General features: G+C 56.6%; 9 protein-coding genes across 9 annotated transcripts; 5 read left to right on the plus strand and 4 right to left on the minus strand.

The window, feature by feature from the left end:
• Window positions 1-140: 140 nt before the first annotated feature.
• On the minus strand, window positions 141-3,444 carry GGS23DRAFT_583565 (D-xylulose 5-phosphate/D-fructose 6-phosphate phosphoketolase). Its single transcript, XM_051517283.1, has 4 exons — window positions 1,652-3,444; window positions 1,388-1,592; window positions 889-1,329; window positions 141-803 (listed from the first exon to the last, which is right to left on the minus strand). Exons 1-4 carry the CDS (start codon window positions 3,206-3,208, stop codon window positions 535-537), a joined length of 2,472 nt encoding a protein of 823 aa, XP_051368479.1. The 5' UTR covers window positions 3,209-3,444; the 3' UTR covers window positions 141-534.
• Window positions 3,445-10,869: 7,425 nt separating this feature from the next.
• Window positions 10,870-12,122, minus strand: GGS23DRAFT_583574 (uncharacterized protein). The gene has a single exon (XM_051517284.1). It carries the CDS (start codon window positions 11,982-11,984, stop codon window positions 11,532-11,534), a length of 453 nt encoding a protein of 150 aa, XP_051368480.1. The 5' UTR covers window positions 11,985-12,122; the 3' UTR covers window positions 10,870-11,531.
• Window positions 12,123-12,862: 740 nt separating this feature from the next.
• GGS23DRAFT_259866 (glycoside hydrolase family 64 protein) lies at window positions 12,863-14,732 on the plus strand. The gene has a single exon (XM_051512344.1). The coding sequence runs from the start codon at window positions 13,123-13,125 to the stop codon at window positions 14,422-14,424; it is 1,302 nt and encodes a 433-aa protein (XP_051368481.1). The 5' UTR covers window positions 12,863-13,122; the 3' UTR covers window positions 14,425-14,732.
• On the plus strand, window positions 14,733-15,737 carry GGS23DRAFT_259867 (uncharacterized protein). The gene has a single exon (XM_051512345.1). The coding sequence runs from the start codon at window positions 15,041-15,043 to the stop codon at window positions 15,620-15,622; it is 582 nt and encodes a 193-aa protein (XP_051368482.1). The 5' UTR covers window positions 14,733-15,040; the 3' UTR covers window positions 15,623-15,737.
• Window positions 15,738-16,127: 390 nt separating this feature from the next.
• On the minus strand, window positions 16,128-17,431 carry GGS23DRAFT_259959 (uncharacterized protein). The gene is made up of 2 exons (XM_051512346.1): window positions 17,001-17,431; window positions 16,128-16,885 (listed from the first exon to the last, which is right to left on the minus strand). Exons 1-2 carry the CDS (start codon window positions 17,032-17,034, stop codon window positions 16,251-16,253), a joined length of 669 nt encoding a protein of 222 aa, XP_051368483.1. The 5' UTR covers window positions 17,035-17,431; the 3' UTR covers window positions 16,128-16,250.
• Window positions 17,432-17,829: 398 nt separating this feature from the next.
• GGS23DRAFT_607228 (ClpP/crotonase) lies at window positions 17,830-18,959 on the minus strand (the record flags this gene model as incomplete). Its single annotated transcript, XM_051520016.1, has 2 exons — window positions 17,830-18,448; window positions 18,577-18,959. The coding sequence occupies 2 exons, from the start codon at window positions 18,957-18,959 to the stop codon at window positions 17,830-17,832; spliced, it is 1,002 nt and encodes a 333-aa protein (XP_051368484.1).
• Window positions 18,960-19,795: 836 nt separating this feature from the next.
• On the plus strand, window positions 19,796-21,339 carry GGS23DRAFT_583582 (ankyrin). Its single transcript, XM_051517285.1, has 4 exons — window positions 19,796-20,197; window positions 20,306-20,539; window positions 20,621-20,761; window positions 20,840-21,339. The coding sequence occupies exons 2-4, from the start codon at window positions 20,378-20,380 to the stop codon at window positions 20,984-20,986; spliced, it is 450 nt and encodes a 149-aa protein (XP_051368485.1). The 5' UTR covers window positions 19,796-20,197; window positions 20,306-20,377; the 3' UTR covers window positions 20,987-21,339.
• An 852-nt stretch (window positions 21,340-22,191) lies between these two features.
• Window positions 22,192-23,447, plus strand: GGS23DRAFT_614578 (uncharacterized protein; the record flags this gene model as incomplete). Its single annotated transcript, XM_051520659.1, has 2 exons — window positions 22,192-22,255; window positions 22,323-23,447. 2 exons carry the CDS (start codon window positions 22,192-22,194, stop codon window positions 23,009-23,011), a joined length of 753 nt encoding a protein of 250 aa, XP_051368486.1. The 3' UTR covers window positions 23,012-23,447.
• Window positions 23,448-23,915: 468 nt separating this feature from the next.
• On the plus strand, window positions 23,916-26,436 carry GGS23DRAFT_260184 (M6 metalloprotease). Its single transcript, XM_051512347.1, has one exon. The coding sequence runs from the start codon at window positions 24,047-24,049 to the stop codon at window positions 26,123-26,125; it is 2,079 nt and encodes a 692-aa protein (XP_051368487.1). The 5' UTR covers window positions 23,916-24,046; the 3' UTR covers window positions 26,126-26,436.
• The last annotated feature ends 844 nt before the right edge of the window (window positions 26,437-27,280 follow it).

Raw genomic sequence — 27,280 nt, forward strand, 5'->3', positions numbered from 1 at the left:
AATCAAGAGTCGACAGCAGCCTACTGATTCATCAAATATGAGCGGTCAGAGGAAAAGAAAGAAAGTTGATGTTAGAAGCTATGTAAGCCTCGAGTCGCTTAGGTATCTAAGCGTTGCAGTTTACAGGGGGGGAAAGGGAATGGTTTGTATAGATAATATTACTATGCAGCCAGACTCTTACTCATTAAACGCCATGCGTGCTTGGAGCTGTCATATTTGACACAGACATACACAGAGAGAAACGAGGTGTGATGTCTCATAAATCTTCGATTAATTTGCACTGCGAAATTCCCCATTCGTATCGTGACATCAGTGGTACATTAAAACTGAGAGGAAAAAACCGCCCCGAAAACCGTTCGTGAAACCCATAGCCTCAATAACCCCCTTCCCGTTTCCCTCATTACCGATGTCTTAAGCCTTTCGCGTCTTTTCGTCTATTTCGAGTTTACATTTGCAGTCCCATCCTACCAGTCTGTAGTAAGGAAACCTCTATACGAGGTCAATTCCGTCTAGTGCAACCAACAGCGGCTTGCATTACCAGGTAACCCTGAGCCTCTCCATCCTCTCCCTGATGCCGTCTTGGGGGAAGGTCCAGTCGCTCAGAGCCTTAGGATCGACGCCGTGCTCAAACGAATAATTGGAAGCAGCAATCTGCTGGTTCCTTAGGGCGTCGCGCGCTGCGGCGCCGCGGTTGCCGAGGTGCGGCATGCGGTCGATGGCGTCCATCGCTAGGCTGAAGCGGTCCGTCTGGTTGCGGATGGCCAGCTCCAGCGGCGTGTCGATGTTGCCCTTCTCCTTGTAGCCTGTACGATGTATAAATGGTTAGTGTATTCCTTTGGGGCGGTCTGGCTCAGGGGGTGGTAGGAAAGAAAGCAGGGTGTCTCTCACCTCTGACGTGCAAGTTCCCGTTGCCGGGTCGCTTGTATGTCAAGCGGTGGACCAGCCAAGGGTACGAGTGGAAGTTGAATATGATGGGTTTATTTGCCGTGAACAGGGCAACCCATTCTTTGTCCGTGATGCCGTGCGGGTGGTCTGTGTGGTGGATTAGTTTGAAAAGGTCGACGACGTTGACGCAGCGGATTTTGAGTTCGGGGAAAAGCTGGAGCATGAGGTCTATGGCGGCGAGTGACTCGTTTGTCGAAACATCGCCGCAGCTGGCCATGACGATATCGGGCTCCTCGAGCGCATCTGTAGAGAATTGAGGCCAGATGCCGATTCCCTTGGTGCAGTGCTCGATAGCTTGCTCCATTGTGAGGTACTGGATGTGAGGCTGCTTGTCTGCGACTACCACGTTGACGTAGTTCTGCGACCGGAAGCAATGGTCCATGACTATACGCCAACGTCAGTAAATGTTTGGAGCCGCTTTCGTAAAGGTTGTGAGACTAACCTGAGAGGAGGCAGTTCCCATCGGGTGGGAGGTAGATGCGGACAACCTCCGGGCTCTTGTTGCAAATTACATCCAAGAAACCAGGGTCTTGGTGCGTGAAGCCGTTGTGGTCCTGCCTCCAGACAACGGCAGTCAAGAGGATGTTGAGAGACGGTACTTTCACACGCCACTCGACCTCGAGGGACTTCTCAAGCCATTTGCAGTGCTATGGCGGGTGTCAACATCTACAAATCACCGTAGTTGGGTAGACGTCGTTGTACATACCTGGTTAACCATGGAGTCGATGACATGAATAAATGGCTCGTAGCTGTTCAGCATGCCGTGTCGGCCGCTAAGGATATAGCCTTCCAGCCAACCCTCGCAAGTATGCTCAGACAGAATCTCCATGACCCTTCCAAAGGGGGATAGATTGCCACCGTCTCCGTCTTCTTCAAAGTAATCGCCCAACCATACCTTCTTTCCAGCCTCGTACACGGCAGCCAGCTTGTTGGACTCGGTCTCGTCGGGACCCATCAAGCGGAAGTTGTGGGGGTTGTTTCGAATGATGTCGCGAAGGAACTTAGCGAAGTTCGCCATGCTAGCATCAACAGTTGCGCCGGAATTTACCACGTTGATAGCGTAGTCTCGGAAGTCAGGCATCACTAGCGGCTTTGAGAGCACCCCGCCGTTGGCAACGGGATTTGCACTCATGCGCCTGTTGCCTGTGGGACATAGCGCCTTCAACTCATCTGAGATCCTACCCTCCTCTCCGAAGATGCGTTCGGGCTCATACGCGCGCATCCATTCCTCGAGAAGCTTGAGCTCAGCCGGGTTCGTCGTGGTGCCGGTGATAGGCACTTGGTGGGAACGCCAGAACCCAGATAGGTAATGGCCGTTTACCTTACGCGGCGCCGTCCAACCCTTGGGCGTACGGAGGACAATCATGGGCCACCGCGGGCGGAACGGCTTGCCGGAATCGCGAGCCTCTTTCTGGAACTTCCGGATTTCCTGAACACAGTGTTCGAGGGTGGCAGCCATGGCCTGATGCATCGACTCAATCTCGTCGCCTTCGACGAAGTACGGCTGCCAGCCGTAGCCCAAGAATAGCTGCTCCAGCTCCTTGTGGCTGATGCGGGCGAGCACGGTCGGGTTGTTGATCTTGTAGCCGTTGAGATGTAGCACGGGGAGCACCGCGCCGTCGCAGATGGGGTTCAGGAATTTGGTGCTGTGCCAGGCCGCGGCCAGCGGACCAGTCTCGGCCTCGCCATCGCCGACCATGGTCACCGTGATCAGGTTGGGGTTGTCAAAAACGGTGCCGAAGGCGTGCGAAACGGAATATCCCAGCTCGCCGCCCTCGTGGAGACTACCGGGGGTCTCCGGGGTCGCGTGAGACCCGATGCCGCCGGGGAAGCTGAACTGCTTGAAAAATATCTGCAGACCAGCGGGGTCTTCGGTTTTCTGGGGGTAGACCTCGGAGTAGGTGCCCTCGAGATAAGCCTGGGAGATGACGGCGGGAGCGCCGTGCCCCGGGCCGGAGACGAAGAGAGCGTCAAGGTCATACTTCTTGATCAACCGGTTGAAGTGCATGTAGGTGAAGATCTGGCCGGGAGCAGATCCGAAGTGGCCCAGTTGACGGCCCTTGATATGCTCAACCTTCAAGGGTTCTCTCAGCAGAGGGTTCTGCTTGAGGTAGATCATGCCGACGCTGAGATACAAGCTAGCCTTGAAGAAGTCATTGTATAGCTTGATCTCCTCCTCCGATAAGGGCTCACCCTTGACGGTAGAGCGGGCCTTACCGAACGGCCGGATCGCCTCGATCTCGGCTTGCTGGTTGTCGGCCATATCTCGCTACGGGGGTTCGGGCCAAGCTTAGCGTTGGTGTTGGAGGAACGGAGCTGTTAAATTTGTTCCTCTAGGTATATTACGGAAACTCGAGTCTCGGGTTGAGCGATCCCCGTCTCTCGACTGGTGGTGCAAAATTATATAGAAGTATGGGGAGGGTCTGTCGTTGCTGTGACCAGCTAGGGAGTATCGTATCGCTGCGGGTTGGGGTGTTGCTTTGGGTGTAATGACGATGTGGTGTGTGTGATGGGGGTTTGGTGGTGGTGGTGGTGGCTACATTACTTATACAAGAGGGCTACTCGGAGCGGTCTCGACCTGGGACTACGCTGACTCGACCAGGGTGACATCTGGGGCGAACCGGATTCCAGGTTCTGCCAATCCGCATTTCGGACCATTCATGTGAAGAGTACCGCGTAGGTGAACGCATGTGGTCGTTGTCATTGGACTTCCGGTGGGAAGCGAAGCTTTGCGCCGCGGGTAATGCGGCCACTATGACAGTATAGCGTGGTCATAACCTGACAGACGATGGGATGGCGCGCGTTCTGGGCGGCGTGGAGGTGGGCGTGGGACGGTGCTGAGAAACGGCATGGGGCGAGAAGAGAGAGGGAGGCTGACGGGTCGGCCGGGCCTCGATACGACGCGTGCGGAAAGCGGAGAGAGAGAGACGAGAGAGAGGTTGAGAGGTGGACGGTGATGAGGGCTGGACGGAGGGGCCCACGAAGGGACGCATGGAGGGGCGGAGGGGGGCGAGGAGGGGTAGGTACCGGCCGATACCACGTAACAGCGAGGATAGATAGGTACATTCTCACTTCCCCCTCCCTGCCCCTCCCCCTACTTGGGAGTTGTAGACCTCACGACGGCCTACCATCGATAGGCAAGGCACGTAATCCCCCCGTCCCACTTCCGGACAGGAGCATAGTCTCCGGGGCTTTTGGGTAGCTGCGTAGAAAGCGAGGTCTTCCAACCAGCGAGAGGCCCCTTCGCTAGAGGTACCTAGTGCTCTGCAAGCACTTTACGTACACCTTCAAGGTTCAATATTAGGTACCGATGATAATTCGCGGTATGGGTGTGGTGCGGAAATCCGTCCTAACCAAGCGTTCACTGTATGTATGTACCGTATATGTATCTTTCAACTCAACCAGTCCGTCTCCTACTAATCAGGGACCTCAGGTTGGGAGCGCCGGCCGGCTATGAAGTGACGGTGGGCTGATCTCGCCGACTACTAGGTACAGGTATCTCCCTTAGGTACTACGTAGCATCTACCTGGTAGGTACCCGGTTTACGTCATGTATTCTGGTCATGCCTTTGGCCTCCAACTGCTGCGTCGCCCATTCCAGAGAAAAAACCCCGCCGTTACCGTCGTATACGGAGTCGTACCTATTTCTCCCTCTTATGCGTGCCGATTTCCATCCGGCTTAGTTTATGCCTCTTGGAGGCGCCGTGCCATTCTCGTCCTACATTCCTTGGGCTAAGGTAGCTCGGCCCCCTGACCCATGTCTCTTTCGCCGTACAGCGCTCTCGCGACGACAACCTCCAATTGCATGCATACGCCTACATCTCCGATCACCGTCCTCGCCGATCTACTTGGCGATGTGCCTACCTATGCGACCTATACGGTCTTAGATTAGTTGTGCTCCCCTTTCCCATGCGCATCGAGTCCGCAGAACCCGCGGATTTGGGGGTCTGTGTTCTAGATCGACGGCCGCACTGCCTTGCGCTCCTTAGCTTCGACAATCCCATCCGGCTTTCCCATCCTTGCGCGCGATGCGGATGCTCCACTGCAGCTGTCGGTCGATTTTTCATGATCCGACGAGGTGGCACCGGTTCTCTAGGTTAACATAGCCGGGTCTACGCCTATTTGAATTGGGCTTTATGAACATGCGCACCCCCGACCCTGAGCCGGAACACCAGGAGACCTGCGGCATCTACCTCTGAGCTGGCTTGGGTCTTTTTGCCTGCGAAAACCATGAAAGGCTTGCGGCCCGAATAGCAGCCACCCGAACATAGGTATGTCGAGCGTCGAGGACGAAACATCGGTGGTCGGCAGAAACATACGATCGAAGCTAGGAGAAGAAAAAAGTCTCACGGGTCGAATTGTGCCTAGTGTCTCCTGGCCACCGCCGAGTGTCGTGGGATGGGATGCTAAAATACCCTCGCCCCCGTAAATAGGGCCTTTTTTGGTTGTCCCTAGGTGTGGTATGTTGATAACCTACCCAGGCGCGCCCCTTGATTCTTGCTGACAAAGGTCGGTCGGTCGGTCGGTCCCTTCGATTCTAACGGTCGGCACGCCCAATTGCGCGTCGAGCGATAATTTGCTAGCCAATAAATCGAACAACTACCTCCGCCGATAAGCACCTCCTGGTCCGAATTCTTGAATGGTGCAGGCCTTTGTGTGTTCTGCTGAAAATCTAGGAGCTTGGCCATCGTATTACACGTGTCGACGAGATGATACGACACTGCCACTGCAAGAATCCCTGGAGTCGCCATCTAGGGCGCTGCGCAGCCGGCCGGCGCCGGTGTGCACACCTCGAATGGCGCCCATCCCCGGTCCCACAGCGAAGTCGACAGGAAATTGACGACGGGAAGAGAGCTGGGGAACGAAACAACATGCTTGCCTCGCGAATGCTTTATTTACAGCCTACCCATTCGTCAGGAGAACGTATTCTAATGCGCGTTAGAACTTCAAAAAAAAAAAAAACCGAGCGTACCGATATGATCGCTTTGTCCCAACGTCTCGGGTGCAAATGTAACAGCCAACCCGAGCCTGCACGGTGCACCAAGATCAGGCAGCAACGCGTGGGCGCCGATAACGTTGCGAGGATCGTCACCCGGGTGTTTGCGGGGCTCGCAAAGCACCGTACTCCGTAGTTCTCCTTGCATCGCATGCGCAACCTCAGCTAACGAACCGATAATTAGCATCCAGCTTCGGCTCTTGACGTCGGAATTGAGCTACCAGCACATATTGGGGCACCCGCAATTGTTCATGCGAACAAGTCCCGACAACGGGCTGAAGCCGACCACACGCAGAAATTCGCCAGGTAACGCTGCGCCTGGTCTGGGAGCAGCTGATGTACCTACCAATCACATAGGTACCTAGGTACTAGAGCGCCCTACGATAAGCTCGGAAGGGTCCGTTTCGTGTGACGACCATCTTCCGATTTCAACTCCAAAGACAATTTCAGAGATGCAAGCCTATCACCCTTAAAGGCTTCAAAGCCTTTTAAATTAGAAGGTCGTAACTAGTGCGAGTAGTGGAAAACTCAAATCCACCAGCTGGTGTGGCGAGCTCGATTAATTAAGTAGGTAGTAGGTATTTGGACATTTCTCTTAGGCGCAACTCTTATTCAGGATGGTCGGTCTGGCAGTTCAATTATAGGTAACTGGCTAGAAATCAAGAGCGGTTCGAAGCCATGCCAGTGCAACTCCATTTGAAGTCTTCCCTGACTGCGTGGGCAACTAAATGACTAGCCGATACATTTACGCACTTAGCCTAATTACTGTCGGGAGCAGCTTTTAGATCGAAGGACAACTCGCAGCAGGGTCTAAAGGGATAGTAGCATTGAAAGACAGAGATGTTACCGATGACGTCTTGGTAACCTAATGATATTTATGAGGTAACTTGTTTAAAGAAAAGCCAGTTGTCTTGGTAGGTTGCGTATGTCGTTGGTTTGGAAGAGAGGGCCGGTTTCTTCGTAGGGCCATTATGTGGATTCCGACGACGTCGAACCAGCTTGACTTGACCGGAATATTAGGTATTAACGCCCAGGCTTCTCGCTATCTCTTCTAGACGTGCGAACAACGCTTAGATGCAATGCGGCTAGTTATCTCCATCCTAACGTTGGACACTTGCGGCGTCAGTGAGACTCCGAGAGCGGTAATAGCCACATGCTAGGTTACGCGCCAGACCGGAACTCCTGTGCTTTTGGATCGACAACCTCGTTGTTTGGGCGTTACCCCAGGAGGTGGCAGGCGTGGGTATTGGCAAGTGCCCCCCTGGGTTGTCACATCCCATGATTAGTACGTTGCGTGCCTGCCTAACTTCAGAGGTCGTTATTCAACAATACGTCAGTCAAGTGACGTTGACAGGAAAGCCCTTGGGCACTGTCGTACTTCTGCCTTTAGCGTTAAATTATCATCTCCTATTACCTCATCAATGGATCGCGACAGCGTGGGTTGGCCGCTGCTCCCATCCCTTCCCCTAAGCGTGAACGGGGGGTATTCATTCCTGGGCCAGAGGCACAGTCGGCATCACGCAAACATAGTCAGTCAACCAAAACGACTCATCTACTATGAAGTGTACGAGCCTTATCTTCACCGCAGTAAGTCCTGCCTAAACGGTACTAATTTGGGACCCCAGAGAATATTCTAGTCTAACGCGAAGTGCCCAGGAAAATCCCAAGCCCAGAATAGACCAGTCGGATGAGTTATCAGCTATTTCGCCCAAACCGATATTACAATAGGCCTCCTGAGCTTAACGAGGCTGAGGCCACTCGTCTAGACAGAACAAAGAACTCCTTGGACACGGAAAAATGGCTAGAAACAACGCAACAGAACCCAATAACATCGCTACCATCTTCTTTACGACATTCATACGGGATCTACCGATCATCAGCCAGCCCCGGCGCGAGTAGCAGACCCAGACTACACACCACTCAGGATTCTACAGAGGGAATCTTGCTTGATTCTGAGTTGGTCCAACAATCGCGAATAGCGGCTCTCCGAGGTGGTAATAGGTCATCGCCGCCTCAAAAACCGGTTCTGTCGCCTCGGCCGCTCGGGTAGCCAGCACCATGGGCGTACAATAGACGCCTACACTTCCCCATCAGGCCACATAGTCTGATATAGCGTTCTACAGGACATTCCTAGGAAAGTTTGGGCTTATGAATGTAGACGATGCTTCGCGTTGCCGTGCCCAAAAAGATTCTGTATTGCAGTTGGCTCTAGTGAAGAATATAACTGAGTATGCCATGTCCAAGATCGCAAGTATACTGAGTATAAATTTTGCCTCTATAATACTTGAAGGGAGGGAGTGTGACATCTTGTTAAATTTATTTACTGTAGAGTATCTGTTGCTGGAGGCTCTTGTGTAGTACATGGAGAACAGTTCCTTCGTGCCCCGTGGCAGCATCGATCTCTTCGATAAGGCGGGACCAGGTCGAACAGGAGTTGGCTCGATTCCTAAGACGTTGTTTGCCGTATTGTCCAATATCTAGTAAGATGCAGCCGCAAACCGAACCGATCTTCAAACTCGAGAGTCATCAATACTACCAGGTACTCAAGTTTACACTTCGTATACATCCACAACAGACCACAACCCCTTTGCGTCTAGCAGCAAGCGATACAAACATAATTAGAGATTCCCGCCGTGATCTACCACCTCGGAGAGTATCACGAGCTTCGCGATCTGCGCAGCCACGGACTTCCTTTCCCCGCCCCTCCCCCCGACGTGTCGTTTTCGGGGTGGACACCTGAGTTGTCTAATGCGGCCGGCAACGCAACGCCCTGGCCCAGATACTACGAGGAGGCGCAGCGCCGTCTCGGCAACGTGTTCGCTGCCCTGCAGCATCGCAGCACCCCTCCTCGCGGCCGAGCACGACGCCCAAGCCGCCTCGCGGGCGTTGCGACAAGACGACGTGGGCGGGAGCCTGGGTATTGCTTTCGTGCCCGCGCCGCCCCGGGGTGCTGCGGCGCGTCGTCGGGGGCGCTGCGCAGTAGTTTGCTAACACCTACCTATCTAGGTAGGAAGCTTTATGGGGTTTGGGCTACTGCTTGGTCTCTCTACGTGACTCCCCCCCTCCCGTGGTTTTTGGTTTCTCTTGGAGCCGCGCTGTAGATTTAATACTCTGCGATAGTAATAGCAGTACGCACGCGGCCGGCCATTTACACATGCAATCCAAGACAAACTCACAAGTCCCGAGTAGCGAGCATGGGGAAGGGTGGGCGGTGATAGTCGACGTCTAGGAAAAAAGGCCGCGCTCCCACCAGCTACCCGGAGCAGGCACCGATATGAGTGCCTATAATATTACCTGTAGACTGTTTCACGGTGTGTGGCTTATCGCCGTGAGATTTTGGGCCCGTCTGGTGAGACGTAGGTACCTAGGTGGGTTAAGATGAGGAGGCGGCAAGAGAGAGACAGTAAGAGAGGGACAGCGAGAGAGAGACCGAGAGAAGGAGAGAAGCGAGAGAAACCGCCTCGTCGAGGCCCACACTTCTACAGCCATTTATAGCCCCTTCGCCATAGCGCGACGGGAGACCATGTCGGCGATAGATCCTCCTGGGCGCATTTCGGCTACTACCTAGGTAGTTAAGCAACCCTGTTCACGAGCATGTGCTGTCCGCTATCTTTTCTTTCGGCCACCCTTCTCTTTCTCTTCCTCTGCCTTCCTCCTCCTCCTCTCTCGGCCCTTACCGGCGATGGCGTCCAGTCAATCTCCTTCCGTCTTTCTCTCACTGTGCATGCGTACGTGCGTATACGTTTGCCGCAGCGCGCCCGAGGAAAATATGCCTGATTCGGGCGCTGATGGGCGCTGCGCGCGCACGCGGCGCATCCCCGTTTCGTTAGGTGGGTATTTCGACCTGCTCCCCAGGGCATACCTACCGCGTAAGGGGATGGCCCTCCCCTCGCCCTGTGCATCCTCTTGCCGATCCCGATTCACTGGTCTTCGTTGAAACGGCCCCGTTTCAAGATGGCAGTTGGGCGCGGGCGAGCAGGCGGGCGATTGGCGAGATGGGGGCTCGTTTCCTAGGCTGCCGATTCTGGAAGCTCCATACCCCGGACCATGTTCGTTCTGCTCTACCCTACCCTACCCCCCTGGCAAATACCCAGGTTGCACGCAATAGGAGGAGGAAAGAGAAGAAGGGGAAGAAGAAGAAGAAGAACAAGAAGAAGAGAGGCGCCTCGGATTCCCGCACACACCTATGCAGCGACTACGTGTGCACTGCTGTCATAGGTAAGCGGTGCGTGCTGGGGCATGCGTACAGGCCTATATGCCCAAGTCGACACGCGTGTCTCGATGAGTGGTGGGATTGCGGCGGCCATCAGGGAGGTTTCGGACAAGTTACTTGTCCGACCTCACAATCCATCCGCGTGGGGGGGCGGCGACGACGAGAGCGACGAAGACGACGACGAACGCGGGTTCTACCACGTCGAGACGGGCTGGATGGACGCCCGTCGTAATAGACTCGATGGAGGGTCGCGCGCGCGCGCACAGTCGGGATCTGCAGGAACAAGGGTGCCGTCTGGGTCGGGACCTGCTGCTGCACAGCAGCGAGGAACCACCGATTTTGCCATCCATTCAGGGCCGGCCGACGAGGGGCGGGACGAAGGGCGCGATGGTGTGCCAGACGTGGCTGGCAGTGGCACCGTCGCTATGGCTTCCTATTCGGCCTGCTGCTGTGCTTCACACCCGGCGCAACAATGCTACGATGCCGGCGTCGATCAATATACCTGGGTATAATGCCTATCTATCACGTGTGAGTCTGGCCCCTCCTTGTTTTCGTCTCTGGTTTTTTTTTTCTCTCGCTGTCTCGCCGTGGTTGCAGGTAAGCAAGCAGCCTGGAAAACACCAGCCACGATTCCTGCCCGCAGTCTTATTAAGGGGACCGCACCCTGCTGCGACGCGGACGAATGGTTTCTAGAATCGCCTGCAAGCCACACCGCTGACGGGCTCTGGCAGGTTCTAGATAGGCACCCAGGTCGGTAATTAACCTGGTGGGAGGTAGGCATATACTGCTGTGCGTCGGATGCCGCCCTTCTTCGAGGACGCATCGCGCTGACTGTAGGCCGGTCCCCCTTTTCTCCTACTATGTAGGTGGTGAGAGCTGTCTACGGTCTGTATTGTTAGAAGCAGCTGTTGGTGCTAGAGGCCTCTCTTCGCCGCGTCTAAATATAGTGAGTACGATGGTAGGAGTAGTTATTTTATTCTCTCTACTATAGCTAGAGGCTCTGGTTTCGCTCACATGTGCCAGTAGTAGTAATATCGACCCTGTTGTTGCTGTTGTTGGGAGGCATCCTCACACACAGCGGATCGGCGCAGCGAGCGGGAGGGAGCCGTCGAGGAGCTTGCCGACGTACTGTTGGCGACGAAGGCGTGCGGGATGTTGGCCGTAGTGCCCGCGACCCTAGACTTGTCGCCAGTGCCGCGAAGGTGCGATTTTTCTGGCACGTAAAACATCCACTTGCTGTACCGTGCGGAGGTACGCCTGGCTGCGGCAGCGATCGGGAAATTATGATTCTTCTTTTTTTTTTTAGATCGCCGCGCGACCGACCTCTCTTGGTCACCGCCGGATCCTACCTCCGGACAATCTCTCTATCTCATATTACTTACCTCCCTACGTTGGAGGCACCTGTCGCTGCCGTAGCCACGCCCCCCCACGCCCGCGGTCCATTTTTCCTACCAACGAACTGTCGCAGAGGGCGGCGGAGAGGAAGAAAAATCTCTCTACTAGAGAACAGCCTGCATATGTTTGTCTTGAGGGGATTGCTGCTCCTCAGCAAGCGGACGAGGGTTCTTTGCGCGATCGTCGTCGATGTGCGCTGCGCTCCAAGTTGTACCACAGCTCCTAGGCCTCCGGCTTGACCCTGGGTACCGCCGAGATGCCGCCTGGTCGAAGACAAGGTAAGTCGCCGCATCTGAGATGGCTGAGGCGTCGAATGACGATCCACGAAGGCTGAAGGGCGCCGGAGAGACAGTGTTAAGCCCATAGCGAGGAGGCCGCGGTGGATCGCGAGGAGCCGGCGTCGTTGGTGTAAGTCGCACACATCGCGCATGTGCATCTCACCACGGTTTTCCCTCCAAGCAGCTTCGCGAACGTGCCGGTTGGTGATGTTATACCGTGGGGTGAAACGCACCGCATCCTCTGCTCTTTATTTACTTTAATTTAAAATTTCACTTTTTTTTCTCTCAGTTTTTACTTCTGCCCCCCCCCCCCCCCCCCCCTCTCCTAGTTCTACGCCGGACACTGTTGGGAGGCGATGTCCAACATACATATATATTTACAGACCAGGTGTGTGTGGTCTTACGTAGACGTCCACCCTGCACCCCGCGATGCTGGGCATCCGTCACAGGTTTCTATTCGGGGACGTATCGTCGTCTGAACCCGCCGCGCGCGCAGAGTAGGATGCTTCATGCACCTGTATACTCGCGGCGCAGTGGGCAGGTAAGCCGCCTGATTGGCCGCGTGGCCGTCGTGGAAATTGGATCGGGCAATTAAGGGAAGGTAAGCTGTCAGAGAGAAGGGCGTTTCCACGGACGTTCTGCGGACCAACAGTCCTGGCCCCGGCTCCGGGACTTTGTCTCTGTCGCCAACTTTGGAAACAGGCCCTCGATCCCCCCTGGTCCCGCCAGATCCTTCGGAAATAGAGCCCTTGCCTAGCGTGCCTGATGTATATCATCTTCGCTGCGGACCAGAACGAGGCTGTTTCGCCTGGCTGGCAGCGAAGTCCCCGATGCGGCTAGGGCCAGGGTGCTGGGTGAGATCCTTTTGACTATAATCGGCAGGTTGGCTGGCAAGCCCCGTGTCACCTACGAGTCTGGAAAAAGATTAGGTGTAGCTATGTTCGGCGAGGCTCCTAACGTTTCTTGTAAGTTGAGGAGCAGCGCCCAGCTAAGTCGGGCATGGCCTACCCTATATAACTGCTCGCGGGCCCGGCTCCTATTAGGATATGCACATGTATGTGGCGGTCCGCTAGACGTGCTGTACCTGGTTCTCCTTTGGAACTTGTCCATTCTCTTTCGTCGCCCAAGGCTGAAGCCCGAAGCATCCGTTCCTTAACTTACTATACGCCCATACGCATGTATATGTATATATGTGTGTGTGTCAGAGTCAACTTAACCTTCTTTTATTATACCATACCGTCGTTTCTTTAAGACGTACGACGTCCCTGGTGAGACGTCAACATTCCACACGCGACCATGCATTACTCTCTCAGCTTCGCCGTGGCTGTCGCCGCGACGTTTCTCGCCGAAACATTCGCTATACCAATCGTCGTGACCCCCGGAAACGAGAAGGACGTGATCGTCACCGCGGCGAACACGATCAACGGCACGGAGGCCCTCGAAGTCCCCGATGACAAGACCCCGCTCACGCTCTCCTTCTATAACAACTTCGACGGCGGCCAGCTCAACGCATACGTAACCGGCTTAGACCCCTCCGGGACGGTCGTGATGCTCTCGGCCGACGGAGGTTGGTTGTATCCCGACCCGAAAGGGAGCCAGACTCCCGTGGCTATAGAGGGCAACGTTGCCATCCCCCTAAACGGAGCAGGCCAGACCACCGGGTTCGACCTTCCCGACTTTCTCAGCTCTGGCCGCGTCTGGATCGCCGAGGGCGAGCTTCAGTTTTTCACCGTGGTGGACGGGAACGGCAAGGCGGTCATCGTCGAGCCAGCGGCGGCGAACCCTTCGGACCCGTCATCCGCCGTCAACTGGGGCTTCGTCGAGCTAACCAACACAAAGGACAGCGGCATCTTCGCCAACATCTCGTTCGTCGACTTCGTCGGCCTCGTCATCGGCATGACCCTGACTCTCCAGGACGGCCGCACCCAGGACGTCATAGGTCTACGCAAGAACGCCATCACCGACATCTGCAACGACCTGCGCGACCAGGCGGCCCAGGACGGCCAGCCGTGGGACAAGCTGTGCGTGACAGACAAGGACGGCAAGCCGCTGCGCGTGCTCTCGCCCAACTTGTACCTGTCGCTCGAACCGACGGCGATGGAGACGTACTATGAGGACTACATCGAGAAGGTGTGGCAGAAGTACAGCAATGAGGACTTGACGATCAACACCCAGACGGACGCGGGCAACGTGGCGTGTCGCGTCAACGGCCAGGCGCTCGAGTGCGAGGGCGACAACCGTGGCTACGTGAAGCCGACGGTGCTCGACATCTGGGGCTGCAACTCGGGCCCGTTCGGGATCCGCGAGGAGGACAACGCGGTACACAAGGCAGTGGTGCCGCGGCTATGCGCCGCCTTCTACCGCACGACGCTCCTTGTCGACGGGGGTAACGTGCAGCCGTCTCTCGGCGCAGACAGTTACTACACCGCCGACCCGACGAGTCACTACTCGCGCCTGGTGCACAAGTACGAGATCGACGGTAAGGGTTACGCCTTCTCCTACGACGACGTCAATCCCGACGGCCAGAACGAGGCCGGTGTCGTATCCGGCGCCAACCCCAAGCTCCTGCACATGACCATCGGCGGATTTGCCACCTAATCGTCTCCATCGGAGCCGATCCTGACTGACTACTCCCTCCGTTACTCGCCCAGGCTGCGAGGTCCCGGAGACGCGAAATAGGGAGAGACAGTGTAGCCATTCATCAATTATCCTCACGCCACACAGCGCCAGTTCCCGCACCCCTTCCCCCTTCCCGAAACCAGCGCCACGAGTTCATGACCTCCGCCACCTTGTATATAGCTTCTCCTGTCTTTTTATGTAGATATCGTACTTGCGTGTATATAGCATTTTTCGAGCAACGCGATGGTTTTTTTTACGCATTCGTATATATAAGTTTCGAAACTGAGGATCGTCTTTCGATTGACTGGATTCTCTGATGCCGGAATCGCGAGAAGACTTGCCTGTCACGCCACACGCTGGCCAGAAGCGCTTTCTCAGTAGTGCTCGTTATCGTAGAACTGCGGGGGAAACGAAGAGCCTTGGGTCGATGAGGCGACGAGGGCCAACTGCCATTTACCCATCACGGCAAGTCGTGTAGAGAATAGATTGCGTGCTCTTATTTCGGCCACTCTCTGACCTATGTAGGGCTGAAGATGCCATGGGTGCCGCGTGGTCGCGTGTCCCGGGATTCAGCATGCGAGTCATTTCGCAGTGAATGGCGCCAGCCCTCGCGGGGTCGTCGTCCTCGGCCGGGAATCCACGACGGGGACATTTCATGGCCTTGACCTCCTCGCCAGCGTGCGTGTCAGCACTCACTTTGGACTGCCCTAGCCACTGGGTCCTCAACTCGGCTCCTTGGGTGCGGGACACCTCCGTTCCACAGCAACCGCCCTCGGTAGGCCTGAGTAGCGCGAGGATGCTGTGCTCGAGCGTGTTCGCAACCGTGGAGCGCAGCAGCCCACCCAGCACACGGTCAACCCCCGGCGATTTGTCGCAGGCGGATCGGACCCGACAGCGAAGGGCGCACCGGCCTACAGCTGATGTCTCGACGTTATCGCGTGTTGGTAGGATGCTCGTACGAGTGCGGAACACATCGCGGAATAGACGGCCCAGAATAGAACCCTACAAAAGTTTTTTTTTTCTCTTCGACTCTTTCAGGTCACCTGGGCCGCGGGTGGGTGCGTTGGTGGATAAGAGAATAGAAGGATGCCGTCGCGCTCATCGTCGGATTGTTTCGAAACAGAGGAGTTCAAGCGGCGTGGAGAAGGATGGAATTCGTAGGGGGTGGGATGGCTAAATATAAATTAGTAGGCGCCCACGTACATGGATATATTCGGTGGGTACACCAGCATTGCCCTGCCCTAGACTATCCACACGCAGGTATTAATACCGGTAAATTGCCCTGTGAATGGCTTGATTTACTGTGCCCCAAACACGACTACATCCGCACACCGTTCAGCAATACCTTAGGTAGGTCTCGTCGAGGCGGCTGCCGAGAAAACGCAATTTACAGGGGATGGTGCGCCAATGTGTTGGCGAGTACCTGTGGCCTGGTATCGTCCCTATTCTCTTTTCGATGTTGGCGGGCCGTCGAAGCATATCGAGGGTATCGCCGGGTGGTGGCGGGGCCGACAGTCGGTGTTTCTCGTTACCTTCTTCGTGTTATGCGTTCGATATGAGAGGGTCTCCGCTGTCCTCTCTACGTGGCTCAGATCCGACATGATAACCTGGTTAGACATTTAGGCAGTTGATAAAGCCTGCAGCAGCCGGAGATGATACGGGGAATTAACAGAGAGGCATAGGTACAAGTGGCTTATCTAAAGACGTCGCAGAAGTATTCCGGCACCTCTACGGCCCGGTGTTTATATCACCAACGTCGCATACCTTCGCCTCGCCTCACCAGTAGCTTCTCTACGTATGTACGCCTAAACACGGCTCCGGTGCTGCCCCGGTCGCCGGTCGCCAGAGCCGTCATCCTCGTCCTCTCCTTCTTCCTCTTCGTAGTCGGTCTCCTCGTCCTCAGTCCCTCCTTCATAGTCTACATCCTCTTCCTCTGTTTCGTCCGACGCCGAGTCGGTTACTTCGTCGTCGTCTACCCCCTCGCTTTCATCCACCACCCCGGTTGCTGCCTCAGTTACGCTTGCGTCTTCCTCGACCTCACCCCTCCCATCGTCGGCTTCATCGTGCTTCTGCCGTTTGTTCGCTGCGGGTCCGTCCTTAGCGACGCGAGGCGAATCCCCAGTGTCATTCCCCTCCCCCTCCCCTTCCTCGCCCCCTTTCTCCCCCTTTCTTGGTTCCCCGCCCTCCTCTTCGCCCTCGCCCTCTGCAGCAGCCTGAGTCCCCGCCTTGCGCTTCCTATCAGCTCCTTTCTTCTCCACCGTCACCTCCGACACCCTCTTGACGACGTCGTTGCCGGACCGCTCGATGCGCACGACTGGGTTGCCAGGCCGCGCCGTCTTCGCGATCGTGTTGCCCCGGTGCGACGTTACCGCGAGCTCACCGCGGTCTGCCGTCTCGGCCACTGTGCCCCCGGGGGCGCTGCCACCCCACTTCCACGACACTGTGTTGCGGGAAAGAGAGCGAAGTTAGGAACTGGCGACAGGGCTTGGGGCACAGTCTCAGGCGCAGTGGCCTTTAACACTGAATATCTCTCGACAGAGTGTGTGGGTGCTTACCTCGGTCTCCGGTCTCTACCTCTTCGCCTCCCATATTATCTGTCTTGGAGCTGTGAAATTGCGTTTCGGTTGGTGGGGATAATGCCGGCACATAGGTAATTCGGCGCGATTTCTGAGAAGGGCAGCGCCAGGTGACAGAGGTGGGACGTTGGTCTAACGAGTGCAGGCTTGATAAACATAAATCCTCCGGTCGAATTGTCTACTGTCTGCTTTTGTCTGTCCGTGGCCCCTGTCTGAATGACATCACCTCAATCAATGGTTTACCTTTTGTCTCAACAGTGGTCGATGCTCGGGGTGTCGGATGAGGAGACGGGATCAAGGAGGGGGGAAGCTCAGGCATCCTAGCCATGCGCCACTTGCGTATCCACGCGGAGCTCCAGACCACGCAGCACAGCTTAAACGTAACAAGAGAGCGATTATCCTACCGAATTGGGGACTTGGGGCACGATAACATGCGCTAGGAAGCCATGGGCGATGTTTTAGGGACAGGACTTGCGGGATAAAGAACCCCCATCGAGTAATGAGCCGCGCAACTAGCTCATCGATCGAGCTTGTAAAAGCTGATAGCTACCAACAGTCAATTCGCCATTCTCTGCGTATCTAACCCTAGAAGGCAAGTTCCTGGGCATGACGGTAGCATCATCATGGCTATGAAATTGACAAAATTGGCCGGTGAGAGCGGTCATAAGTGGGAGGCTTGGGCTTTGGCCTGCGTCTCTGATTTCGTTTCTAGGCAATACCCACGCTGTAGGTAAATGTAGACGCGATGACTTCTCGATTGGCACATCTTCCGCCGCCTACGTGGGGATCCGGTACGGATGTAGCCGGTTTACCGCCCCTTGAAGACTGGCTTTCTCTTCTCATGAAAGGCAATGAGTCCTTCGTTCCGATCTTCCGTCGTCACCACCTTCTCGTACAAGGAGTCCTCAATCTCCGACCGGGCCCAGGCTACCGCCTGCAGAGCGGTCCTTATTGCGATCGGGGCACCCTCACAGATCTCGAAGGCGAGCCTTACCGCCTCCGAGAGCGCCGCCTTCCGCGCTCGTGTGGGCAATCCGTCTTCATTCGCCTCCCTGTTTTCTGCCGTCTCCTCCTGCGCAACGGCGTCGCGCTCGTCTTCCGGTAGCACTTCCACCAGCCGATCGGCGAGTCCGAGGAAGTAAGCCTCCTGGGCAGCGACGCGCCGTCCGGTGACTATGAGGTCTCGCGCGCGCTGAGGACCGATCACCGATCGCAGACGATATGTGCCGCCGGCGCCTGGGATGATGCCCAACCTCGTCTCGGGGAGCCCTACCATCGCCGTCGAGGCGAGCACTCGGAAGTGGGTGCAGAGCGCCAGCTCGAGGCCGCCGCCGAAGGCGAGGGAGGAAACGGCGGAGATGGTTGGTATGGGGACACACGCGAGGGCCGTGAAAGTGTTCCGGAGATCCTTCAGGAATTGCTTTGTTCTGGAGACGGGGCAAATTTATCCGGCATCAGCTCAACTAGTCCTTCGTGAAGGAATAAGGTGCTGATGGTGCACGTAGCGACAGGGCCAGGTCCTCTGAGAGGTGTGGGTAATTTTGAATATACTCACTCTTCCTGTGTGAACCCGCGTCTCTCCTTAAGGTCGGCGCCTGCGCAGAAACTCGTATCGATAGCGCTGGCCACAATCAACGCTCTCGTCGGGCCCTTTTGGTCTACGCCAGCGGCCCCTCCAAAGCGCCGTGGCGGCGGTAGCTCCTGACCATCGCCCGTATATTGCCCCCGTACCTTGTCTATCTCAGCCCGTAGCGCGGTCACGAGAGCTTTGGACAGGGCGTTGCGGGCGTCGGGACGGTTGAGCTCGAGAATACGAACGTGACCCGTGTTCGGCGCGGGTAGATTCGTGACTCTAACTAGGGGCGCAACGTCGCTGGAGTATAGGCGAATAAGACGGATAGCCGGAGAAGCCAGGCGCGTACTTAACCGCGGCGGCATTTTCAGAGCAGGCGAGGCAGGTTGGGTTTGGGTACGTTGGCAGAATGACCAAATGAGGACGGGGTCTGACGGCTATGATCCGGTATGGCTATCGACGATGCGTGCCGTTGCCGATCCCAGATACTGGACGGCTACAATTCCGACCGAACAACAGGCGGTCGGTATAACCTGTCGAGAGAAATGGCCTTTGGAAGATGTTGGAGCTTCTGTCGAGAGAGTAGACCGAGGTACGCAGTAGGTATTAGGTAAGGTACCTAAGGTATAGGTCAGTAACAGGGCATACAGCAATATCTAAATAGGTAAGCAGAGCTCACAGCCAGAGAAAAGTCTGCGCGGTGCGGGAGTGGGGATATTCATTGATCCTATATAGGTACCTATCGATAGGGTGTCGTCCGCCCGCACACAGCTCCGACGTCTACTATAGAGGTACCTCCCAAGCTCAAGCCGCACTAACCTTAGGTACCCAGGTTAGGTACCTACGAATTACACCCTTAGGCGCATACATTCGTTACGAGAACGCATCCAAACTGTCGAAAACGTTGCCTAATAGATCAGTAGGTTACTTAACGAAGGATAGATTCGATTCCTAACAGCGCTACTTGGTAGTCTTCGCTACTTAGCTCATCTCCAATATACCGACCTAGATACCTATACCTATACATGAACACCTCAATTTATCCGACGAGTATCACGACCGATCCACGGTCCATCCTAGGAACCCCGGCCGATGCAAGCGTAAATGCAGCAAGGAGCTCCAAGAGAAGAACAAGAGACGACATAGGTCCGATAGGTACATGACGTCGAGATACGCCCGCCTCAGGTACCTAACCTGCCACAGTACATCACCTCCAATTTCTTCCCTTGCCAGTGAGGAGATACCACCAATCGTAAAATCGAGCCAGCAATGGGCAGCCCAGGGGAAGACGCGTTCAGCGTTCATAGCGGAGGGTAACTCCGCACAGGTAACCGGACGCTTCACGTTATGTTACCGTAACAACTGACGCCGTCGTTCCCCTCCTCCCCGTCCTGTCCTGTCCTATATTATCCTGTCTCGACCCCTCAGTTCACTTCCACCCTTCAAACAGCCGCCCGGACTTCATTATCAGCTTTGTTTTCTTTATCAACTTTCAGGGCTCTGCTCTGTCGAGAATCATCTCGTTTCCTTCTTTCGTTGCCGTCTACGCCGGGTTTCGCGGCCTGCTGTGCCAGCCGAGGGGATATCACCGAACGAAAGATACGTAGGTACCCTATCGCTGTACCTGGATTAATTCCAACCTCCTTGCGGTTTCCAACATCGATCGTCTCCGCTCTCTCCTAAGATGCATCTCCTAGACACGTATAGTTAGGTCTACAATTACCGGCTCTTCTAGAAGAACGCCTCGAGATATCGTCAGGTTTCTCTACTCCTCTCTTCGCCGATGGACGGAGACGGCTCAGCACTGCGGTCCCTCCCTCCCGAGGCTATCGAGTTCGCCGGCCGGATGTACAACGCAGCCCGGGCCGGAGACCGAGACATATTCGAACAGGCACTACCCGCCGGCCTTCCCGCCAACCTAACCAACGAGAAAGGCGACACCCTAGTGCGTCAACAATCACTTTTTACCCGCCGAGTGAACGTTCTGATTGCTGACGACCGAGTTTCCATCCGCTCGTACCAACAGCTGATGCTTGCCGCTTACCACGGGCATGCCGACCTTGTCAAGCTGCTCATCCAGCATGGGGCAGACCCCAACCGTGTCAACGACAAGGGGCAGAGTCCCTTGGCTGGCGCCGTTTTCAAGAACGAGGATGAGGTGGTCGAGGTAAGTATTTCTCCGTCGCGGGCCAGCACCCCGGCCTGCTCGAGGCCCTTAGATTCTCACCATATCCCCACGGTTCAGGCGCTGTTAGCAGGGGGCGCGGACCCCGAGTACGGCTCGCCCTCTGCGCTCAATTGCTTAGCTATTTTCAAGCAGGAGGAGAAATGGGGAGCCAAGTTTGCCGCAGCCCCTGGGAAGGGCCAGGGCGGGAAGCCGGCATCCAGGTAGGGAATCTTTGGCGATTGACGCTCGGGTTTCCTCGTCTACGCAGTTTAATGTTGCAATTCGGACCCGACACTAGACACTACGTTGCTACAGGCGATATTAGAGTCAAAATTCACAATGCCGACTCTCATGTCTACACGGATGAGGGACATGAACAGGTTCAGAGACTGAAACTTGGGCCCGTGCTATTACGGATAATAACCTTGAACGAGATTAAAATCTAACTTGGCCTGGTCAACTACGATCTCGCGTTAATTATGCAATGCCTGTTTATCATACGTAAGTAGCTTATGTGTGAGTTTCTCAAAGGAGCTTATAGTAGGTATAAACAACGAAGACCGGATAGGCAATCCTTCCCGAGGAACTCACCTGTAGTGAAGCTCCCAGCATTGACGATGGCTTGTAAGACGTTACGTAGAAGCTGTCTATTCGACGGTCTTGCCTCTAAGTCTTGTCGATTTGGATAGTACGGCTACGGCAGACGAGTAGGTATATCGGGCATTGTTGCTCTATGGGGCATCAATATACTTATCTAGGGCGTTCAACGCATATTACGTGTCAGTATCCCGCGTCCCTATATGGCTGTTTCTGCCCAACGATGCCGCTTTGCAACAGGTGGTTATAGATCAGCAAGTCTAAAATGAGCAGTCTCGCCATCTATTCAATATACATAGCTATGTATACAATCATCTTTTTTCTCTATCATCTTTTCCTTATACTCCCCTTCGGCCATCTTGTAATGACGCACTGAGGCATTCTGAAATCCCCCGTCGAAGTAGACCCGTAGGCAGCAGTCTTAGCCATCTCCCCCTGGGCCGGATCAAGCTTCAAATGCGATATTATGAAGAAGAAAAAAGTCCCCTCGCGAAGGTCGTGGGTTGGCGCGCCAAGCATTGGGAAGCATTAATAAACCATCGGTCAAGCGAGGAAACTGACGATGCACCACCGCGCAGTGTACGTGTCGTCCAGGTTATTGGCATTGCGGGTTAACTCGAAATTTAATATCAAGCCCCTTGAAAGACCATTGCATCTTGGCAGCCCAGCCTTATAAACTTAGCTTCAGCCCCGGATTCCGGCTGCTTTCTAGCGTGATTGCGTTGCTGATCATCCTCAACACGCCCGTTTTCGACGCCATCACCGCGGTTCCGATCCTCACCCCCAGTCATGTCTCTCGCTATCACCATCACCATCATTTACTACGTGCCACGATGACACCCTCGCCAGCACCCCGAGTCCTCGGCATTGTCCTCTCGACGGCCGCCCCACTCGACAGTCGGCGCGTCGCAGCGCAGGAGGCCCCAGACGATCACGCCGTTCTAGAATCTCGCACCGGCGCCAGCGAGCCTCGTTGCGTCGGTCGTTAGGACGGGGAGGGTGATCGACGGCAACGTCGACATCTACCCCGTCGTGAGGTATGTGGTAGACTGCCCAGCCGAGAACCCGCCTGAGAACGACGCGTGCCGCGCGCTGAGCATCTACCCAGCTGATGCCCATCACATCCAGGGCTCCGTGTACGGCGGCGCCATAACCACGCGCGGCCTCGGTCAGACGATGACGTGGATGTGCGCGCTCGGCGACTGCCGCGACTGCGCCGCCCGGGGCGCGAAGATGGCCTCCTGCGCGATCGATGGCGTCGACGCCGAGTCTGTGTCGGTCACGAGGAACCTGCTGGTCCAGAGCTGCGACCAGGCCCGGCTCAGCGTCCCGCTCGTCGTCACCGCCGGCGTCGAGAAGCTCGACCCGAACGCTTTCAAGGCCACCCTGGGCGTGTCGGACTACCTCTCCGCCTGGCAGGACGACTTGGCTTCGATGGATTGCGCTCCCGCGCCCGCGCTCTCCGACTACGCGGCCCAGTTCCAGACTACCACCGCGCCCGCTGCCGACGCGACTAGCACGGGCGCCCCCGCAACGGGCTCTACCCCCTCCACCGACCGGCCGGCGTCAACCACCGAGCCAGGCAACGATGCTGCGAAGCCTGAGGGCGGTGTTAGTTATAGTCCCGTGCCGGTTTCCGATAGCATAGGTTAGGTATCGGGTAGAATTAATAGAGTGGACGCGTCGATTGCGGGATGCGGGCTCATCGAGGCATACTTGGTATTTGCTTAGAGCTGGCCAGCTCCCTCTTCCCCCTTAATGCGATCTCATGTTATTTAACAGGCAAAAGTATAATGATAATATGAGAACAAAAGAAGAAACACGCTGAAAGCCGGAGGGGTTTTTTTTTCTGGCTACATTCTACTCCACAGTGTTGTCATTCTCGACTCCCCGCCTCCCCTTTCTAATACGACTTTGCCCACACATTAGACCTGCCCTTCCCGTCGGAAGCCTAACAACGAATCCCGCTCATCGTGTTCTATTGATCCAAATTTTCTCTACCTAGCCGCCTTCAACCAGACAGTAAGACTATTCGGGTTCATACATAGGTTCCCGCGTCTTGTTGGGCACTATTTTGGTTGACCATCAGTCTAACACGGTAGCAATTTGAATACGTGCATGCTGAAGCCACTGAGCCATAATAACATCCATGTGCTGGCCGGGTCCCCCGCATCTGATGTGCTGTTGTGGCGTCGCGTAGGAACTGAGCTTCCTATCTTCGCCAAGTCTTGAAGACCCCAAATACCTACCTACCCAATGCAGCAGGTCGCAGTGATAAGCCAGCGGTTCCCCTGGCTAGTCTCCGCACAATCTCCCCTACCGCGAGCGATCACGCGAGGGGAATCACGGTGCTTCTGGCGTGGTATCCTGGGGTTCCGGGCGAATTGAGAGTGTTGTGGACCTGCATTCTGACTCTGGATTGTTAACGATGGTCGTCGTTTTCGGCAACCTAGGGATGAATGAGCCGAGACTATTCTCTCGCGACCGGCAACGCAGCCGATGGGGTAGCCATGGCCGCGGGTGGCTAGTCTCTCCTGGGGGGGCAGGGGAGGCTGTATTAATACCGCCGGTGCCCTTGATCGCTGTTCCTGACCTGCTCCCCCTCTTCACGCTCTGCGCGGTCGAGTGTGCGATACTCTACGCCCAACTCGCTTCTGGTCCTGCTCCAGCGTAAGCAGTATCGTGACCATGCTGCGCATCGACATAAGCATGAGCTGCCGAGCGGTCGTGAAGACCGCTTTGGCTGGCTTACTGCTTGCGGATCACTCTTGGGCGGCACCTCGCGTCCCTCAGAGCGACCCGTTCAAGGTGCTCGACCCGCAGAACTGGGTCAACCCGGACAACATGACCTGGGCCGACTACAGGAGTCCGCCGGGCACGTCATGGTCCGACCCGACCCGCAAGGGCTCCGTGAGGAACTTCAACATCGCGCTCGTAGCCGTCGACTACCCAGACCAGCCCTTCGTCATCACTCAGCCGGCTGGGTCGAGCGTGTTCTCCAACCCCCAGCCGAGCAAGTCGGAGCTCGACCGTGCGGACGTACCGGCCTTCTACCGCGACTTTCTCAACTTCCCCAGCGACCTCAACCATAACCGCACGCTGCACGAGTACTGGATGGAGGACTCGGGTGGTCGCTTCGGTGTCGATCTAACCGCCTTCGGTGCCTACCGACTCCCCAGCAAGTCGTACCAGTACGGTATCGACGACAGGCCTGGCGGGTTCAACGAGGGGGCGTGTCCATCCGAGGGACCCTGCTCGGTCGACCTCAGGACCGACGCGCTGGGAGCCTGGCGCGCCGACGTCGGCAACGAGACGGCGGACGCGTTCGAGCTAGTGTTCATCCTATCGGCGGGCCAGGACGAGTCGTCGACGTGGCAGGAGTTCGGCGAGATGAAGTTCCTGCGGCCGGAGGACGTCCCCGACGAGTTCGGCCCGCCGGACGACGCGCTGCCGAACTACGCGAACACGCGGTACGTCGACTGGACGTCGTGGGCGGCGGCGTCGGTGATCTGGCCCAACGCGGGCGGCGGCTCGTCGACGCAGGCCGAGAGCTCCGGCATGGCCACGTACGCGCACGAGCTGTCCCACCTGCTCGGCATCGGCGACAACTACAACAACCCGTACGGCAGCCCGCCGCGCCGCGCCTACACGGGCCCCTGGTCGATGCTGTCGCGCGGCAGCTTCAACGGGCCCGGCGGCCCGCACACGCGGTGGGAGATCCCCTCGACGCAGGGCGGCGCGCTCGGCTCGCTGCACACGATGGGCGATAAGATGCGCATCGGGCTCGTGGCGAACTCGAGCGTGCTGTTCGTGTCGCGCGACGCGCTCGCCGCGTCGGGCCCCGTCGTCGCCGAGATCACGGCGCGCTGCGTGGACCCGGGCCCGGGCGAGCTGATGGGCGTGCACGTGGTCCTGGGGCAGGACCTGTCGCCGGGCTGCGACACGAGCGCGGACGCGTTCTGCGACGGCGGCGGGTACAACAACTACGACCTGGAGGTGGTCGACCGCATGGGCGCGGACTCGTTCCAGCCGGACGCGGGCGTGATGATCAGCAAGACCAAGGACGTGGACCGCGCGCCGTTCCAGTGGACCGTCGACGCGAACCCGCAGGACATCGGCGCCGTCGACTTCTACCGGCCGGACGGCTCCGCGGCCCCGCTCACCGTCGGCGACTACCGCCAGCTCGCCGACGCGCTCTTCCACGCCGGCACCCGCTCCGGCAGCCGGTTCGAGCACGTCGACGCCGCCAACCGCCTGCACTTCTACGTCGTCGACGTCCGCCGCGACGCCGCCGGCGTCCTGCGCTACACCGTCGGCGTGCGCTCGCTCGACGGCGCGAGCGGCGCCGGCGGCAAGACGCGCGGCGTCGAGCTCAGCGCCGGAAAGGTCGCCGAGGGCCCGCGTGCCGGCGCCGCGTCCGGCCGGGGCGTGACGTGCGCGTTCCGGCTGGCGAACCCGGCCGTGGCAGCAGCAGCGGCAGCAGCGAGCGCAGAGGAGGACTCGGCGCCGGCGCACCCGCAGGACCTAACGGCGTACCTAAACTCGGACATCTACCGGCTGGAGGCGACGGTGGAGGGCGCGGGGTGGCGCGTGGCGCTGCCGAACGCGCTGGCGGCGGTGGAGATCGGCAAGTGGAAGACGGTCAACGTGGCGGTGGGCGCGGCGGCAGAGGGCGCGGCGGCGACGACGGGGGTGGTGACGCTGACGGCGACGTCGGAGTCGGACCCGAGTATTTCCGCCACGGCGCAGTGCCGCGTGCGGAGGTAAGCGAGGCGGCGGGACGGCGGCGGTGGTGGCGGGGCCGGGCTACGTGGGTAATATTAATAAATAGCACTAGCGCGCCTCGCACCGGATCGGCGGATCCAATGTCGGCCTGTCTACCGAACTGCTACTCCCACTGATTCGGACTCTTTGCTAAATGCCCCTCGTAGGTCCGGGATTGGTAGTATTACTTGCCGCTGTGAAGTGGGAGTCTCGATACACCCTGTCGATGTTGTATTCGTCTTTCTATATCTCCTCCTTGGCCTAACACCTGTGGCTTGCCGGCTGATATTAACCACTGAGACGGGTAATTACTTCACTCACTAGCCCTTACAACCTCTTATCGGCTCGGGAATTATTCGATCGCCAGTCCGGCAACTTGTATCCTACCCGGCCAAACCGCTGGGCTAATCAATATTACTGTCTTGCTACGTTGGCTTCTATGTTGCTTAGGGGATGGGTGATATTACTTCCGCCCCTACTGCTAGTTCACCGTACTAGCCCTATATTACTTCCCCGTCTACAGTCAACCGCATGTGGATTCCCCCGTTCGGCGCACCCATGTCCCTTACTATTTTATGAAGAAGTTAACGTGGACTATAGCAACAGCTTCTCACTCTTAGTAATCACAACAGTCGTCGTCGTGTTGTTGTAACTACGAATGCCTCCGGTATCCGATAACCTAGTTCCGAGAATTTCTCTGTTTAGACTCCGCGTCTATTTCTACGCGCAGAATACGCCATGGGGTCACAAGATTGTCTTCCATGTTTCCCCCAGTTCGTTCCCGGACCATAATCCTGTAGAGCATAAAGACGCCGATGGATCTCCGCGGAATGCTAACCCAGCAACGTCTCGCCGTAATGCAGCCCCGAACCTGGACGTTTTGTACGACACGCATGGGTATGAACGCAAAAGGGAGAAGACGCAGAATCTGTATGCAGCAGGAAAATAAGGCGAGGGACAAGAATAGGGCGCGAATCCGACACGCATATATTAACAACTGAGGCATATGAGTACCTAAGGAGGAGGAGGAGGAGATGAGCAACCTCAGCTGGCGTGTACTTAGGTAGGTAAGGTAAGTAAGGCATTGCCTTAGGTACCTATGGTGTTATGCCCGGGCATCATCTGTCTTATGTTACGTACCCGTAAGGTATCCAATGT

The sequence above is a fragment of the Durotheca rogersii genome, assembly GCF_024521655.1.
Source record: "Durotheca rogersii strain YMJ 92031201 chromosome Unknown GGS23scaffold_28, whole genome shotgun sequence".
NCBI lineage: Eukaryota > Fungi > Ascomycota > Sordariomycetes > Xylariales > Xylariaceae > Durotheca > Durotheca rogersii.